Source organism: Rattus rattus, chromosome 2 (assembly GCF_011064425.1).
Source record: "Rattus rattus isolate New Zealand chromosome 2, Rrattus_CSIRO_v1, whole genome shotgun sequence".
Lineage (NCBI taxonomy): Eukaryota > Metazoa > Chordata > Mammalia > Rodentia > Muridae > Rattus > Rattus rattus.
In genome coordinates this window covers 29,515,225-29,533,905 of record NC_046155.1, presented here as the reverse complement: position 1 = coordinate 29,533,905, position 18,681 = coordinate 29,515,225, and the positions used below count along the sequence as shown (strand labels likewise).

The 18,681-nt window shown below is 43.7% G+C and overlaps 1 protein-coding gene across 1 annotated transcript in view; it reads right to left on the bottom strand.

Annotated features, from left to right (window-relative positions):
- The window catches only part of Pdcd1lg2 (programmed cell death 1 ligand 2), a 65,023-nt gene that overhangs the window by 21,755 nt on the left and 24,587 nt on the right, over positions 1-18,681 (bottom strand). Inside the window, exon 3 of the mRNA XM_032895467.1 lies at positions 11,778-12,083. Coding sequence (XP_032751358.1) covers positions 11,778-12,083 — 306 coding nt within the window. The remainder of the gene's footprint in view (positions 1-11,777; positions 12,084-18,681) is intronic.

The window sequence follows — 18,681 nt, the reverse complement described above, 5'->3', positions numbered from 1 at the left end:
CCTTGAGTTGTTTATGTCAGGTGCAGTGTCACAGTGGTGGAAAGCAACAGGTGTGATAAGACAGTTTCTTAAACTGCTGAGATATATGTGAACATAACACTCTTTGGGGAAACTATTTCATATTGAAGTAATAGCAACTACATATTTTTTAGATATTGCTTATAAGACAGGCTCTCTCAATGTAGCCCAGGCTAGCCTTGGCCTCATTATGTATTCCAGGATGAACTTAAATTTGCTGCCCTCTGGTCTCTGCATCCTAAGTGCTGGGATTATAGGCCTGAATCACCATATCCAGGTGGATAACAGGTATATTAAAAAAAACTTAAATACATAAGATTTACTGAATCTTAACTGTAAGCTTTGTAGCAAGTCCTTTTTATCTAATGTAGAACAGGAAGGGGGAAGAAATGCTCAGACCCTTTCCCATGTGTTTTTCCCCTCTGTCTTCCCTCTGTTCTGTCTCCATGTAATAACTTATTAATTTGACTAGTTATATCCAGAGACACAGAGAATAAGGGCTTCCCCAGAGATTAATTCCATTACCAGGGATTAATCCCAGGGTGCTGTATATGTTAGGCAAGTACTCCTCTGCTGTGCTATATCCCCAGCCATAAAAAAAGATGTTCGTACCTTTTATGAATAGATTTAGGGTCTGTGATGGTTAGCTTTAATTGTTAACTTGATGCAACCTAGAATCACCTGGAGGAAGCACCTTGATGATGGATTGTCTACATTGAGTTGGTCGGTGGGCATCTCTATGGGCTATTGTCTTAATTAAGTTGAAATGGGAAGACCTGGCCCACTATGGGCGGTGCAGTTTCCTAGGCAGGTGATCCTGAACTACATAAAAGTAGAGAACTCAAGCAAGCAAATGCACGTGCATTCATTTCTCTCTGCTCTTGACTCTGGATGTGATTTGAGTAGCTACCTTGAGTTCCTGCCTTCATTTCCCCTCAAAAAGGATAGAAGGTGGAACCGGAAGCCAAATAACCCCTCCAACAATAAGTTGCATTTCCTCAAGGTACTTTTATCACAGCCACAGAAATAAAACTAGGACAGGGTCTGAACTGAAAACCTGTGCTTCTAGAGTAAGAGGAGAGAGCAGGGAAGAAGAGGGTCTCTGTTCTTATTCATGCTCTCCAATGTAAGTCATCCAGAGATGCCTCAAACAGGGAGAGGAGGGGGAAATCATGTGGCCATACCACTTTTCACCTGACATATGATGTCCACTTCCCATAAGGCTGTTCATTCTCGTACGTTGCTCACGTTCACTTTGAGAAGAACAGGGGTCAAGTGGCCATAAAGTCTGGCCCTAGCCTGGTAACCCAACCATTATCTTATTTAAAGTATTCAAGGACTCTATGCGGTTGGTAAAATCTGGATTCTTAGCTTGTAAACATGGAAACAGTAGAATCCTAGAGATGGTGGAAAGATATGAACTTCTGCATTTTATCATAACACTTTGTACTGGAAACACCACAATGGGCCAAGAAACAACACAAGCAGGAAGATTGTGTTCTCCTGATGAACCTAGTAATTCCCAGAATTCACAGAAACTTGGGCCCTGACACAGTCCATTGAATGATTTGGTTTAGTCTTCCCAATCCCTTGGAACCAAGTCTTGGGCTATCTCTGGCAATCAAACAGTATCTGAAGCAAAATTTTCAAATACCCACTTTACCTCTAGATTAGCCACACTTATTTTCTCTTGGTTCAGCATCTTCTTAGAAATATTTCATTATATCATACTGTATCTTATGTTTACTTTTGTGACTTGGGGGGGTGGAAAATGTGGAAAATAAACATAGATTTTTTTGGAGTAGTGTGCTGTAGGGGAGATCCAGCCAATTCCTATGGGAGGGTTTCACATAAGAAACTGACCTTGGCTGAGCAAAGAGGTGACTCAGAAGGGGGAGGACCAGGAGTCAGGTGCTTGGCTGAGACTTTGCCTTGTGGGGTATAAATGAATAGACACACCAGAAAGGGACAGATTTTTAGCTAAACAAACCATCATGATTCCAGGAAGAGATGGAAACCGTCATCCTACACAGTTACCATATCAGAAATGCCTTCACAGCCTTTTTCTTTTTTTTTCATTTGGGAAGTAGTTGGAGAGGCATTATCCCCAACAATGCATAATGAGGAAGTTGGACTGGGGTAATATTCTTGAGAAAAGATGAGCACATTTTAGAGTTTCAGAGGTGGAAGTAGTTTTAAAAGTTCAAGATATCTTTGAAGGTCTGTTAGAATTCTGCACGGAAGCCATCTGGCCCTGGGATTTTTTTTTTTTTTTTTTTGGTTGGGAGGTTTTTAATGACTTCTTCTGTTTTCTTAGGGAATACGGGACCGTTTAGATAGCTCACCTGCTCTTCATTTAACTTTGGTACATGGTATCTGTCTAGAAAATAATCCATTGCATCTAGATTTTCCAGTTTTGCTGAGTATAGACTTTCGTAGTAGGATGTGACGGTTTTTTAATCTCTGCAGTTTCTGTTGTTACGTTTCTCTTTTCATTTCTCATTTTGTTAATTTGGATGCTGTCTCTGGGCCCTTTAGTTAATTGGCTAGGGATTTATCTGTCTTGTTGATTCTCTCAAAGAACCAGTTTTGGTTTTGTTGATTCTTTGTATAGTTCTCTTTGTTTCTATTTGGTTGATTTGGGCCATGAGTTTGACTACTCCCTGTAGTCTACTCCTCTTGGATGAGTTGGCTTCTTTTTTGTAGGGAGCCATATTGGATTTTGGGGCTGGCCGCTTTGTGACTGTATGGGTCAAAGTGGCTATGTGACTCTGGGCTGTATGGCCACAGATACTCACCCCTAAGATGACTGCCATAAAGTCTTGAGATTGTTGGACAAAAGCCTCTCCCATGAATTTACGGCACAGGAAGATAACAATCATGGAATGCTTCAGCCCAAGCAAATACCAGATGTCTCCTGAGCAAACACGAGGCATCTCCACCGCATGACCTCTTCACCTCCTGCTATCAGAGTAACCTTGTCCCTCCTTCTTTTGTGTTTCACAAAGGTCACTCCCCCTACCTGAAAGCCTTAAAAGCTGTAACGCTCACCCCAATAGACGAGACCTTGACAACAGAACCTTGCTTGGTCTCCTTCTTTTCTCCCCCCCCCCCTTGATACTCAGGTAGAGCCTCTTCAGGACCCTGAATAACTGAACCTGCTGGATGGATGGGTCAAGTGGCGCCCTTGTGGGCCATATCAGGGCTCACTCGAATCTGCCCGGTCCTTTAACCAAAGGAAATGATCTAGCCGACAAAGCCACTAGGCTGGCCATGATTGCTTCTCTTAGTGACTCCTTACAAGAAGCACAGATGGCACATTCACTCCATCACCTTAATGCTCAAACATTGCAGCTTAAGTACAAAATTACTAGAGAACAAGCCAGACAAATTGTCAAAAATTGTAAGAACTGCCTGACCCTATTTTCTGAGCCACACATTGGGGTTAATCCCAGGGGCCTTGTTCCGGGAGAAATATGACAAATGGATATCACCCATGTCCCATCTTTTGGAAAACTAAAATTTGTACATGTTACCATTGATACCTTTAGTGGGTTCATATGTGCCTCTGCACACACAGGAGAGGCCACAAAAGATGTTATTGCTCATATGCTCTACACATTTTCGGTTATGGGACAGCCCAAAATGCTAAAGACAGATAATGGGCCTGGCTTTGTTAGTCACAAATTTAAACAAATTTGCTCCCAATTTCAAATAAAACATATTACAGGTATACCTTATAACCCTCAGGGACAAGGAATTGTGGAATGAGCCCATCAAACCCTTAAAAATACACTGTTAAAGCTTCCTGCCCAAGAAACTCTTTATTCTCTTAAAGGCAGCGCAAAATTCTTATTATCCCATGCCCTTTTTGTTTTAAATTTCTTTTTTTTCTTTTTCTTTTCTTTTTTTTTTTTTTTTTTTCTTTTTTTCGGAGCTGGGACCGAACCCAGGGCCTTGCGTTTCCTAGGCAAGCGCTCTACCACTGAGCTAAATTCCCAGCCCCTTGTTTTAAATTTCTTAACCTTGGATAATCAAGGGCATTCAGCTGCCGATCGCTTATGGCACCCCTCAACCAAGATGGATCATGCTCATGTTCTTTGGAAGGACCCCCTAACTGGACAACAGCAAGGTCCTGACCCCGTGATAATTTGGGGAAAAGGGTCTGCCTGTGTTTATAATTCTAAAGAAGGGGGAGCCAGATGGTTCCCTGAAAGATTAATAAAGCTTTACAATAAATTCCAAACAAATTCCAAGATTGGTAAAGCCTTATAACAAATTCCAGAGTGGCGCCTGAACAGGGATCCCAAAGCACGCCAACTACTGGATGACGGAGACAGAAGATCTGCGGAGAGATTGAGGACTCTTCAGACCACATCGCTGGAGAGGGAGGTAAGACAGGTCGACCCATTGTCATGGGGAAGGTATTGTCTAAGGAAGCTTGTTTCATAGGAGAGATCAAATATTCACTCAGGGAGAGAGGAATAAGAGTTAAGAAAAAGGATCTGATAAAATTCTTTTGTTGATGAAAAATGTCCTTGGTTAATTTTAAACGGCCCCGATATTCACCCCCTTACTTGGAATAAGGTTGGTCAGGATATTAATAAGCTCTTGAAAGCCTTTGACCCAGTGTCCGCAGCTTTTTTTCCACTACTGGGGTATCATTAGAGACATTATAATAGATGCTGAGAAAGGAGGCGAGAGTGCCCGCCCCTTAACGCTTAGGACTGGACAACGCATTGCACAAGCTTTACCACTTCCCTTCATGGGACAGTTCCCTCTCACTGAGCTCGTTCCCTTAACCATAAATGTGGGTTTGAGAGTGATTTCTATTGCGCCAGTTGGGGCTATGAGACCACGGGGGAGGCATACTGGAAACCCTCTTCTTCCTGGGATTTTATAACTGTAAAAAAAATAATGGAACCTACACCCAAGATGATTCATCCTGTCAGGCTGGTGCAATCCCATTGTTATCAGTTTCACTGAGCAGAGTAAAAAAAAAAAAGAGTGGGCAGGCTCGAGAGCCCTAACTTGGGGTCTCCGCCAATACAAAGACAAATGGGATGCTGGCCTCACATTCAGCATAAAATTATTGAAGGAACCACCCACCTCAGTGCACACGTCCATAGGACCAAACCCTGTTCTTCATAATTTTGTTCCCTCTCTGCCTAAAAGGGGCTCATAGCCCAAAATCTCAGCGGCCACGCAGGCCCCACAGAATTCCCTCTTGACTACTTTCTTTCAGCCAACCATCCCTCAAGGCCCTATGCCATCCTCCAGAGTCATACTTTCCATCCTTAATGCGTCTGCCTCCGCTCTATTCTTCCAAAAACAGATAAATAATTCCTCCAAAAATGTGGAATGTTGGATGTACTTTTCTGCCTCCCCTCCATTTTATGAAGGCATTGCCCTTTTTGGAGAATTTATATATACCAATGAATCCAATGTCCTATATGGAGGCTCTTTAGGATTTACCCTCACTGAGGTATCCGGGGTGGGAAGCTGTATTTTGGGAAAACATATGCTCCCTCCTCACCAGCTGTTAGAAATATGCAACTATACCTTGGTTGTTAACAATCACCATGAGTACCTGCTCGCCCCAAATCATACTCATCTGGCATGTTCATCAGGGCTGACTACCTATGTAATAATATCTGATTTCTTACAACAGCGCGATTATTGCGTATTGATACAACTACTCCCAAGACTCAGCATTCATAAACCAACAACGATATCATTTACTCAGCACTACAATTGACCAGGACCTAGCTGAACTGAGAGAAGGCTTAGCCAATTTAAAAGATTCTGTTGCCTCCCTTTCAGAAGTAGTACTGCAAAATAGAAGAGGGCTTGATTTGCTCTTCCTACAACAAGGAGGACTTTGTGCAGCCTTAAAAGAGGAATGCTGTGTGTATGTAGATAAGACTGGACTTGTAGAAGACAGTCTAAGAAAAGTGAGAGATAGCCTAGAAAAACGAAAGAGAGAACGAGAACAACAAGAGTCCTGGTATAAAAACTGGTTTTCTACATCCCCATGGCTCTCTACCCTGTTGCCTTCGATTTTAGGACCCCTTGTGGGCCTGCTTCTGTTGATTTCCTTTGGTCCTTGGGCCTTTCAGCAACTTACACGCTTTATTAAATCACAAATAGATTCTGCTTTGCCTAGAAATTCTATTTCAGTACATTATCATCGCTTGGAGACCGGAACAGCTGAGGAGAACCAGGGAGACGACAAACAAGATGAGGTGCCCACAACATATCTGGAGAGGCTCAACTTCCACAATCTCCTAAATTAATTCCATTTGACCCCTACCCTTTTGCCCCTGGGCTCAAGTAAGAGAAATGAGAAGATGACCCGAAGTAGCCATACTCAGTGACGGGCAACTTCCTCTGACCCTTGACCAATCTAGACACGGAGCCTTGAGGGCGACAAGGTAATCCTATGACGGATAAGGCTAGGGTTCGAGAGGTCAATCCTAAGACAGAGGTGACTGCACCCCGTTTAAACGTACGGGCCGGTCAAATGCTCCTCTGCCCAGTCCCCCCCCCCCAAACCACACACATATAGCCTAGAACAGTGTGTTACAGCATAAGTTCATTCCTAGCCATTGGGGTGCAGTCCTAACTGCAAGAGTGGCTCGCCATGGCCGAGCTGGGCACTCTGTGAGGCATGTCTGATCTCTCTCAGACCACTACTTCCATCTAATGGTCTTTTTATAAAAGAAAAATGGAGGAGATGTAGGGAGCCATATTGGATTTGGGGCTGGCTGCTTTGTGACCGTATGGGTCAAAGTGGCTATGTGACTCTGGGCTGTATGGCCACAGATACTCACCCCTAAGATGACTGCCATAAAGTCTTGAGATTGTTGGACAAAAGCCTCTCCCATGAATTTACGGCACAGGAAGATAACAATCATGGAATGCTTCAGCCCAAGCAAATACCAGATGTCTCCTGAGCAAACACCCGGTGTCTCCACCGCATGACCTCTTCACCTCCTGCTATCAGAGTAACCTTGTCCCTCCTTCTTTTGTGTTTCACAAAGGTCACTCCCCCTACCTGAAAGCCTTAAAAGCTGTAACACTCACCCCAATAGACGAGACCTTGACAACAGAACCTTGCTTGGTCTCCTTTTCTCCCCCACCCCTCAGGTAGAGCCTCTTCAGGACCCTGAATAACTGAACCTGCTGGATGGGTCACTTTTTCGTTCTAGAGCTCTCAGGTGTGCTGTTAAGTTGTTAGTGTAGGATCTCTCCAATTTCTTTGCCAGGGCACTTACTACTATGAATTTTTAGCACTGCTTTCATTGTATCCAATAAGTTTGGTTATACTATGTCCTCATTTTCATTGAATTCCAGTAAGACTTTAATTTCTTCCTTTATTTCTTCCCTGACCAAATTATCATTGAGTAGAGAGTTGTTCAGTTTCCATGGATGCCTCAACCCCACTTGGGAGGGAGAAGAAAGCAATCACAGGAGGGGAGAAGGGAGGAAGGGACCTGGGCAGGAAAGGCAACGGGGAGGAGAAGAGGGAGACATGATCAGGTATTGGGGGGCAGGGGCAGAACAGTACTGAAGCCATGAGGGCCAGCAAAAAGAATCAAAATAGGCAACCTCGAGAAGTAGGAGGTCAGGGGACCCTCTAGAATAAACCAGAGACCTGGGAGGCGGAAGACTCTCAGGGTTCAAAGGGAGGGACCTTAGATGAAATGCCCTACAGTGGGGAGAGGGAACTTGTGGAGCCCACCTCCAGTAGAAAGACAGGGCATCAAGTGAGGGATGGGGTTGCCATCCTGCAGTCAAAACTCTGACCCAGAATTGTTCCTGTCTGAAAGAACTGCAGGGACAAAAGTGGAGAAGAGCCTGAGGGAAAGGAGGTCCAGTGATAGCCCAAATTGAGATCCAGCTCAAGGTGAGGTCCCAAGGCCTGACCATTACTCAGGCTATGGTGTGCTTACAAACGGGCCTATCATCACTGCTCTCTGAGAGACAGACCCAACAAGCAGCTGAAAGAGTCAGATGCAGATATTTTCACCCAACCAATGGATAGAAGATGGTGACCCCTGTGGCTGAATTAGGGAAAAGCTGGAAGAAGCTGAGGAGGAGGATGACTCCATAGGAAGACCAGCAGTCTCAACTAACCTGGACCCCCAGGATCTCTCAGACACTGAGCCACCAACCAGGCAGCATATACCAACTGATATGAGGACCCCAACACATATACAGCAGAGGACTGCCGGGTCTGAACTCAGTCAGAGAAGATGCATCTAACTGTGGAGAGACTTGGGACACTTGGGGAGGCCTGGTGGTGTAGGGTGGAGGAACATCCTCTTGTAGATGGGGTGGGGGTATGGGATGTGGAACAGTTGGAGCATAGACTGGAAGGGGGATAAAATCTGGAGTGTAAAATAAGATTAAAGAATAAAAAAGAAAGAAAAAAAGTTCAAGATTTCCAACTTCATGCTCAATGAGAAGTGTCTTGCAACTTTGCTGGATAACTACATTGGTGAGAGCTAAACACGAACCTAGAAGCACCAGGTATCCTGCAGTTGGTGCTCTAGACATATTAACTAAGTGAGAATGGCTGAGTGTGTCATTCAGGCCTTCTGCTGTATACCTTGTCCTATCTGCTATAGCAGAGACGAACCAAAAACTCACATATTCGTGAATTCTCCTCCTCCTCCTCCTCCTTCTCCTATTCTCCTCCTCTTCTTCCAATTGTTTTTGAACAAATAAAACTGAGATTTATTAGGAAAAAGTGAAAAATTCCAGGAGGCCTCAGCTCTAAACAAAAAACTAAAGGCACAATAGGCATCTAAGGAATATTGAGAGTGGGAGAAGTAGTCTTGCTGGGGGAAGAGCACACCAATACTGAGTGGTCAACCCTGAAAAAATATATGTAAATGACATTGTACAGACTGAGTAGGTTGTATTCATGTATGCAATATATGTATGTGTGTGTGTGTTTATGTACACATATGTCTATAGCAACAATTAATGAAAAAAGAACAATGACTTTGCAGAAAGATAGATATGGGAGGGTTTGGAGTGCTAGAAAAGGAAGATTAAAATGGTATAATTATAATTTCAAAATATAAAAAAATAATTTAGAAAAAAAGTAAAAAAAAAAAGAACTTCTGAGAGTGGGTGGGGCTTCAAGGAAGGAATATCCAACTTTCCAGTTTAGGTTTAATATGTTGAAGCAACATTTTCAGATGTGCATACGTTTAAAATTGTCACTTCTCCCTGTGGTGTGGATTCATATTAGTATGAAATGTGACTTCTTAAAGATCCTGCCATTTTTCTATGGCACATAATAGTTGTACAAAACATAGATCATATTGTCATCGTCATACCCACACTGACCTCTCTATTACCCTCAGTCCCCTCCTCCCTCCCCACCATCCCTTCCTGTCCCGTTAGTCTCCTTTTATTTTGATGGCCTCCCTTTCCACTCCTGAGATCAAGCATACATTTCTCCCCAAGTCTTCTTTAAGTCTCTACACAGTGATTTTCCAGTTCTATCCATTTTCCTATAAAGGACGTGGCTTTTTTCTTCATTATGGCTGAATACTCCTTTAAACACACGCACTACGCTTTCTTTATGCGCTCCTCTGTTGTGCGCAATTAGACTGTGGCTTGCCCAGTAGGAATAGTTCTACAATAAGTGTGATGTTTTTATGGTAGGCTGCCTTAGGGTCCTTTGAATTTATACTTAGGAGTACTATAGCTGGATTAAACGATGGTACTATGTTTAGCTTTTTGAGGAACCTCTATTCTGATTTCCATTGTGGCTAGACCACAGTGAAATCTAAAGTAGACCAGATGAAAACACAGGGCTTTTTTTTTTATCTTTAGCAACATCTGTTTTTCTCATACTAGCAATCAGCTCACTACCTAACTTGTAGTTAAACGTAGCTATAAATGGAAGCTTTGACTTCCCCCAGAAGCCTTCCTTGCCAGAAGCACCGAGTAATGAGACTTCCAGTGGGACGCCCATTCTTATGCATCAGCGTCTTCCTCCAGACACTTGCTTGGCTTAGTAAAATAATGTAATAAGCGCAGTGGCTAAGAATCTGAAAGGTGTTAGCCCGGTGACAGGATCTTTCAAACTCTCAGCTTTCCTGTTAATTAAAGGACTTATTTCTCTGCCTCTGCTCTGACGATGTCTCTAGCGACATAATCATTTTGTTCTTGGCACTAGCTCTCACTGAATAGTCTGCCAAGTGACATTCCCAGGGGTTCCACTGTACCCCCTCCCTTACCTCTTCCTTAGTACTATTGCTAATGTGACTTACTCCATTGTTTCCTTTCCTAGTTTTAAGTCTCTAACATTAAAAGAATGATTACTTTCTACTTTAGGTTTCTGTATCCTTCATGGTTTCTATTTCCCTGGTGTGTGTATGTGTGTGTGTGGGGGGTGGGGGGTATGTGGTATATGTTTCTGTGTGCATGTGTGTGCAGGTTGGCACGTCCGTGTAAGGAGTATGTGGTATATGTGTGTATGTTTGTGTCTAGGTGGGCATGTGCATGCAAAGAGGAGAAGAAATTCCTGGTTTTCCTTACTGTTCTCCACAGTATTCCCTTGAGACAGGCTTGAAGTTCACTGTTTTGGCTAGTCTGACTGGTCAGGGAGCTCCCAGGTTCTGCCTGTTACTGCTCTGGGACTCTGAGGGTACAAGAGAGCATCGTTTTCAATGCGGGTGCTGTGACTTTGAATTCAGATCACTTCTAAGACGAGGACAAACTTTACACACAGTAATTACTGTCTTAATCGTCATAGTGATTCAAAATAAAGTGAAAACATTGTTTCTAGATGCTTTTGTCCTACAGGACCCAGGCAAATTTCAAATCGTCACTGTACTGGTTGGGTTTGTGTGTCAACTTGATACAAGCTAGGGTCATTACAGAGAAAGGAACCTCAGTTGAGGAAATGCCTCTGTGAGATCCAGCTGCAAGGCGTTTTCTCAACTGTCGATCAATGGGGGAGGACCCGGCCCTTGGTGGGTGGTGCCATCCCACCCCCCCACCCCCGGCTGGTAGTCCTGGGTTCTAAAGGAGGCAGGCTAAGAAAGCCCTGAGGAGCAGACCACTAAGTAGCACCCTCTATGGCCTCCTGCCTCCAGGTTCCTGCCCTCCCTGAGTTCCTGTCCTGACTGCCTCCAATGATGGACTATGATCTGGAGGTGTGAGCTAAATAAACCTTTTCCTCCCAGACTTGTTTTTTGGTCATGGGGTTTTATCACAGCCCTGATTAAGACAACCACTGAAATAAATCTGAGGATTGCTTTCAATCCATCATTAAACAGATTGTGGAATAATATAGGACCAGACTGTAATTCCAAAAGCTTGCCCCTCTTGGAGAGTCAGGACAGTGTGTTTTTGACTCCAGGTAACCATATTCCCGTTTCATAGGAGAACAGAGCTGAAGGCAGAGATGTGGCTCCATTAGTAAGTTATTTCAGCCAAGGCTTTCCGAGCAGAGGAAGAGGCCTGGTGTCTGCTCATTTTCCTGGCTTCCTCTAGCCCCACTGTAGGCTTTAACCCCTCTTACCTTTACTTACACCTTACACCAGATGTCAAAAATGTTTCCATTCAGGTGCTTTTTGTCCCTTTGAAGGAGCCGCCTCTTTAGACGCAGTCTCCAGCTTTTGCCTGAGCTACCCGCGAGCTGCGGCGTGCTGCTGTGTACAGCTCAGAGTAGCGCGCTGCTGTGTTTAGCTGTCACAGTACTCCATCAGAGATGACGTGGGAACACTCACCTTTGACTTTCACCGTCAGGTACTTGTAGTCCCAGGCGGCCCCGCAGATGACCAGACAACGGTACTGCCCTGAATCTCTCACTTGGACACTGGGGATGTGGAACGAAGCCTTCCCCAGGGGAAGCAGCTCTTCCAGCAGGGTGGCTCTTTGACTTTGTGAAGAAGTATCGTTTTCTACCTTCTGCAAACTGGCTCTTACTCCTTCTAGCTCGGTGCATTCTCTGCGGTCAAAATCACACTCCAGGCTCACACTGCTGCCGAAGTCTACGGTGTACACCTCCTTAGGGGCTGTCACCGTGAATAAAGCTGCAAGGGAGGCACACAGCTTGCTGTTGTCTACTTTTACGTCACGGTTCAGTTCTCCTGGAATGAGAGTTGTGCTCCATCCCTCCCGCATCTTTTGGGAGACCCTTGTCATTCTCTGGGCTCCTCTCTTCCCTAACCCCCTCTCTTCCCTTCCCTTATCCCACATACAAACAGTGGAGTTCTTGCCTCAGGACCTGGAGGTGGTTTTCTCATCTGCACATTCCCACCCACACAGCTGATCCCATGTCCTGTTTCTCCTGAACAGGAGGAGCGTTTGATGGACGGGCCTGCTTGCCCCCAACAACGTCTCCACTAGCTCCTCAGTGTTCTGCAGTCAATCCAGAGCATTCTCTCTTTTTGGGACCGAAGTCTTCCCTTAGGCTGTCCTACCATTGAGATCTGCCTTATTTATTATCGTTATATTCCTGCCACCTGGGCTTATTTTCTTTAGTTTTATGAAAGCAATTTTTACCTCTCTTTGCCAAATATCACCACCTCTAACCAGTGAGAGTAACGACACCTCTCATATCTTATGGAGCTCTTAGATACATTAGTAGCTCATTTTGTCCCCCTGAGAGCCAGGGAGATGGGCACCATTCCAACCCCTCCCCCCTTTAAAATGAAACAAGGCACAGAGTGGTTAAACTACTTGCCTAAGAGTGCACAGCTAAGACTGGTCCAGGATTTCTCAAGGTTTCACACACTGTTAATCACCAAGTCATAGGAACCCAAAGAAGATGTTCACTCTCTTAGATCAAGAAGGTCAAAGGGGGAAAAAGGAACTACTTTTAACTACTCCAGGTCAAGTTCCATGCAAGGTACTTCGTAACTATATTACCTAATACTCCATCTGAAACATGTATGGTCATTAAGATTTTATAATTTTGTTTAAAGACATTGGCTCCAAGAAGACAGTTAATATGGTTACAGTTTAGGGCCCGTTGGTGTTTGACTTGAAAGCTATAGTTTCTATTCACAGTGTTTTCCAAAATGTGAGTGTGGTGCAAAACCAAAGCCTAAGGGGATTGAATTATTTAGAGAGGAATTTATTCCCCTCTCATTTTGATTCCAATCTGTCATCCACATATTTTCTAACTGGACTCTATTCTTTTGAGTATTTCCTCTTTTGCTAGGGTAGGGAGCTCCTCGGAAGGCGACTAGCATCGGCGAGAACTTAGTAGGACTGCTTTGTTTTCAGTGTTTGCTTTTGTCCCCAGCCTTAGTTTTACTAGTGTGTTACTACCTTTCTGCCTGTACAAAGTTACCTGTTTGCTTTTTAAACGATGAGTTGACTTAAATAGCTCTGACAGAGCAGAAACAGAGTAGGCAGTGTTTGCATGTAGAGATTGTGGGAAACTGTATGTTGCATCCTTCAGTAATGAGTGGGTATCCCAATGATAGAAGTATAGAAAGACAGGGAAATTATTTCTAAACCATCACAGAAGATTGGGTTGAATTATACTCCATAGATCTATTTCATCATTATTACAAGAAAATAATCTGATCATCAAATATCTGTGGGCTTTAAAAAATATTTTTGTTTAATGACAGGTGGTCTTGGGTTCAAATTCCAACAATACCAGGATTCGTTAGGGACCTTTGACACTTAGCTTCTATGAATCTGTCTGCATGAGGTAAGTACTCATCTATTGGTTCCGTGGGAAAATCTAAGCAAGGTGGACCGCATATATATCACCCATGTCTGACAGCTAGCAGGCACTCAGAAAATGTCCTTCCAGGAGATGTTTAAGTCTTGGGAAAGTAGTAATCCACATATGGGATGTGTAGTCCCCTTCATAAGCCAGGATAGTCTGTCCCTCCCTCCATCCCTCTCTTCCTCCTTTCTTCCCTCCTTCCTCTCTTTTCTTTCTTTCACTGACAGGGTTTTGCTGTGTATCCCAGGCTGGCTGTTAACTCATCCTCCTCCTGCCTCAGCCTTCTGAGTCCCCAGATTCTAGGTGCCCAGCACACCTGTGGCATACTAGGATATTTTAGTTAGTGGGAATAGTTGTCCAGTCCCTGGCCATGGTAGGAGTAACTTTTGGTTTTCTGATGATTGATGGTTCACGTTGCAATTCACCTTTAGATAGTCTTTGGTTAAAAGACAGGGCCTTATTACATAGTCCTATATGGTCTTGGACTCAAGCCTTTTCTGCTTCAACCTCCAGAGGGCTGGGGTGGCCAGGGTGTTCTGGGGTGACTGGGGTGACTGGGGTGTGGCAACACTCAGTTTGCAAGCCTGTTTTAACTCACATTTTTTTCCGAACTTCTGAACTTCCATTATCCTTCAAACCTTAAAAGTGAACAAGACTGTTTGCTTTGACATTTTCCTAGTATCTAACATATTAACCTCAGCTATGGAGAATCAGGGAGGGGCAGGGGAGAGTGGTGAACAGGAGACCCCGAGCCTGGCTGTGTTCACTTCTCCCTGAGGTGTTCTTTACAAGAGAGCATCCATGGGCTGCTACCCAGCATTTCACCCAGTGATTTGCACAAATGAGCTTTACCCAAAGTGGTTGGACAGTCTATTGCCTCTGTCCTCTGCCTGCACTACAACTAGAACATCAATGCACATTTTACACAGATCTGTGGTACGGAGAAGACGCACACATGCCCATGGGGCCCGGAGAGAAGCTCTAAGGTGTCTGCTTCTATGCAAAACAGTGTAAATCATGCATGCCCTTGCTGGATCAGGCTGAGAAGACCCTGATCATACTAGTAAAGGATGCTGTAGTTCAGGAATTCCTGTAGGAATCTATTTTGTAGCCTCCTTTGCATGCTAAAATGACAAGTTCTTATGAACTTAGTGTTTAGATCCATTATTATGAGAATAGGGATGATCAATCTTAATTTGATGGGATGTTGAAACACCTGGGTTGTTCATAGTGAGGCTGAACTGAGCAGGGAAGATCCACCTGGAACATGAGTGACATCATCCCGCGGACCGGGTTCCTGGGCTAAGTAAAAAGCGAGAAAGTTAGCTGAGCACCAGCATCTGTCTCCTTCTGCTTCCTGACTGCAGATGCAGTGTGACAGATAGCCACCTCACCTCTGCTGCAGCCCCTTCCCCACCACTGTGGAATGTATCCTCTCAAATGATCAAACAAAATAACCCTTTCTCCCTTAAGTTGCTTCTGCCAGACTGTTACTTTGGGTACAGCCAGAGAGAAAAGTGGCTAAACCAGAAATCATGTCTGAATCCTTCACTCACTTATAACTAAAAGATACTTTGTACCAAATCCACTCTGTGGGGATGGAGGGGTGGGGAGGAATCATAATTATTAATTATTCATCAAAAATATAGTAGCTATTTTCTGAGCATTTAGTTTAGGAATTTACTAGTATTAAGTACATTCCCCCTTTTTAAATTACAGATGTCCAAATGGAAAATAAGGAGAGAGGTGGAGAAAGGGAGAGAGGGGTGTGCAAGGAAGGCTCACTTGTGCGTCTGAGTAACTGGATAGATTTGGAAATGTGTTGATGGCTAAGCTGTTTACTGCTCTACAGATTCTTCTCATGAGAGAGAAAACCTGTAACTTCCTCTGGAACTCCCCTGTTATGACAGCAGAACTTCCCCCATCCCGTGCCCCAACCTTTTATAAACATATGGCTTCTCTTTTCTTTTCAACGCCACCCCACCCCTCGCCGAATAGATGCCCCACGCTTTAAAATATATTTTACCTTTCAGACAGGTGACATTTTGAGGGGTGGGGGGTAACATTCACAAGAGGAAAGAACAATTAACCGACATAAACCATGAATCATAATATTCACAATGACTGGGGGTTGTTATCTAGACTAATTTCGCCCTGGTTATAGCTTCCAAGGCATGCAAAGCTTTGGGCTTGATTGCTCATAAGATGGGTAGTTTAGGAGATGCAACATATTTTTGAAATTCTACAAACTTTTAGCTTTTTGTGAATCACAGAGGAAATGAAACCACTTATAATGGGTTCTGTGCAGAATTCTTTCTCAAGGCTGTCTGTCTGCGTGTTAGAATAACCAAGCAGAAGGCCTCAGCTGGCCTGACACAGAGCCTTCCAGGACACTGCCTACAGCCACTCAGTGTTGTTTTAACCAAATGCCTGTGTGCTTTATACTGAGGTTCAAGATTCTGGTGGTAGAGGGTCCAAGAAGCTTGGTGTCACCATACAGTTCTGCCTAACCTGATGAAGAAGCAGAAAGGGATGGCCACACTTTTGGGGTAGTTTCCCATTATAACTACCCACTCTTTAGAGACAGATGTCACTTTTATTAGTGTGGACATTTGGGATTTAATTACCCTCTGTTAGACCCTACCTCTTAGAGTTTACAACACTGCCCTGGAGGCCAACCTTTGAGGAAAACATATCCAGACCATAGCAAAGACTTTTTAAAAAATGCTAATGCCCAAACTGTAAACTGGGTTCTTCAGATGAAGTTATTATTGGGGTAGAGCAGATGTTCATTTTGCAGTTTTTCTGGGAGCTTCTAACTTGCAGACAGTATTGAACAAGTCTAATTGGACAGAGCAAACATCTGCATTTGCAAACACCGATTACCCTCTTGCTGTCTGAAATGCTGCTCTCAGCTTCACCTTAGCACTCGTTAGAAGTGCTGTGCCCCAAATGTAAAGACTCAGGATCTGTGAGGCAGACTTTGGACACTGGTGTAACTGGGGAAAGAGTGATAGTTAACCTTTGTCAAATACAATGATCCCAACACTAAAAGGACTCTTCTATCACCCTCTGTTTGGTCCTCTGTTAACCCTGCACAGTAGGAGATACTGTCCTTTTTTAACAGGTTTGAAGAACGGTTTGCTTAAGGCCAGTGAGTGGTGGCTGTGGAAATGGAATACAAATTTATCTCTAGCTATACTTTGCACTCACCTCTCTGCTCCAGTGACCCTACCAGCTACTGCCAGCACCTAAGACTAAGGCAGGTAAACTTTTGGCTTTGTGGTAAGGTTTTGTCTTACATTTCATTTGTGGTGCAGTAAACAAATTAAGTTTCAATCTAGAACTGAACTTCCAATGCAATCAGATAAAGGACATCCACCCAATTTAGATAATTTGGGAGGTTTTTTTTTTTTTTTTTTTTTTTTTTTTTGAGGATCCTGAGGTCAATTTAGCATTTTGTTTGCAAACAGGGCTTGATGACAGCCGCCACCTGTCACATCTTCAGGAAACACAAAACAAATCATTTGCATTATCTCCCAAGATAGTTTCCTCCTTAGGCTAATTTTGAAGTTCTTTCCACTGAACAACAGAAATTTACTTTTTTTTTTTTGCCTTGCTATACTGTGTACTTAAAATGTGAGATGGGACTAGAAGGCTTTTCACAAAGCCCCTGCTCTTCAGAAAACTATTCTGTGCATTAGGCTCATGCTCTGTTGCTCTATGTGTGAGCATTGCCTAGGACACCCTTCACTGTGGAAATCCTACCCTGGCCAGGGTCCATTCCTTTGTTGTCTTACTTCCTTTCCCCATTGCTGTGACAACATAACTGACAAGAAGCAATGCAAGGAAGAAAGGGCTTGCCTTGGTTCACAGTCTGAAGGGGTACAGTCCTTCATGGCAGGAAAGGCATGGTAGCAAGAGTGGTCACACTGCACCTGCAGTCAGGGTACTCATTTTAACTTACTTTCTCCCTTTTATTCAGGCTAAGACGACAGTCCATGGCGCAATGCCACCCACACTCAGGACGAGACTCTCTTGCTCAGGGTGAGCTAAAGCTTCCTGAAAACATTCTCAAAGACACACTTAGAGGTATGCTTTTTTGGTGGATCTGAATCTCAAGTCAATTATCAATATTAGCTATCATACTCATATATAGCAACAGTCGTTGAAAATCAGAGTGGGTGTGTCCTGCACCAGAGCACCGCAAGCAACATCATGGTCTAATTCTTCCTCTCCACCCCTATCTGCTTCCACCCACATCTGGAAGATGGAGGGAAACCTCAAAGATACAAAGTATTGGTTTGTTTCTGTCTACGACATAACTATAAAAATAAATACTGTTAAGTGTATCTGGATTACAAGATAGTTTTAGATTTTGCAATAAAAGACAAAAAAGTAAATCAACTGTAAAGTTACAATAATCAAGAAGAAGATACTCACAAAAGGCGGGGCACATGCCATGGGTCAAAAAGAAAAAGAAAACTTCTGCTGTTCAATGGGAAGCAGTTCAAAATTAGCTTAAGGAGGAATCAATGGACCTACACAAATATGAACTCTTGGTTTGTGACAAAGAGTCAAAGGTGTTTCCCTCTGAAGAAAAGACCTAAAAGAATGGACCCAGAGTGAATGAGTGTCTGGTGCCTGCACTGAAGCAGTACCGAGAGCCAGGCGTAAGTCTTCGGGGTTAAAAAACAAAGAGACTCGGGTCATTCGTGTCAAGAGAGAATGCCAAATCTTTAGCTTTATTCACTGAATATATACTCCCAGTTCACCGGGTGGAAAATTCCAGGAAGCACAGTGGGGAAAACCTGCTTTAGGACTCAGGAACAAAAGACCAAATACGTGCCCCAAATTTACTGGGGAGAAATCCAGGAAGACCAGCCTGAGCCCAGGAACAAAGACCGAGAACAAAAGACAGGAATGAAAGGACCATTGCCCAG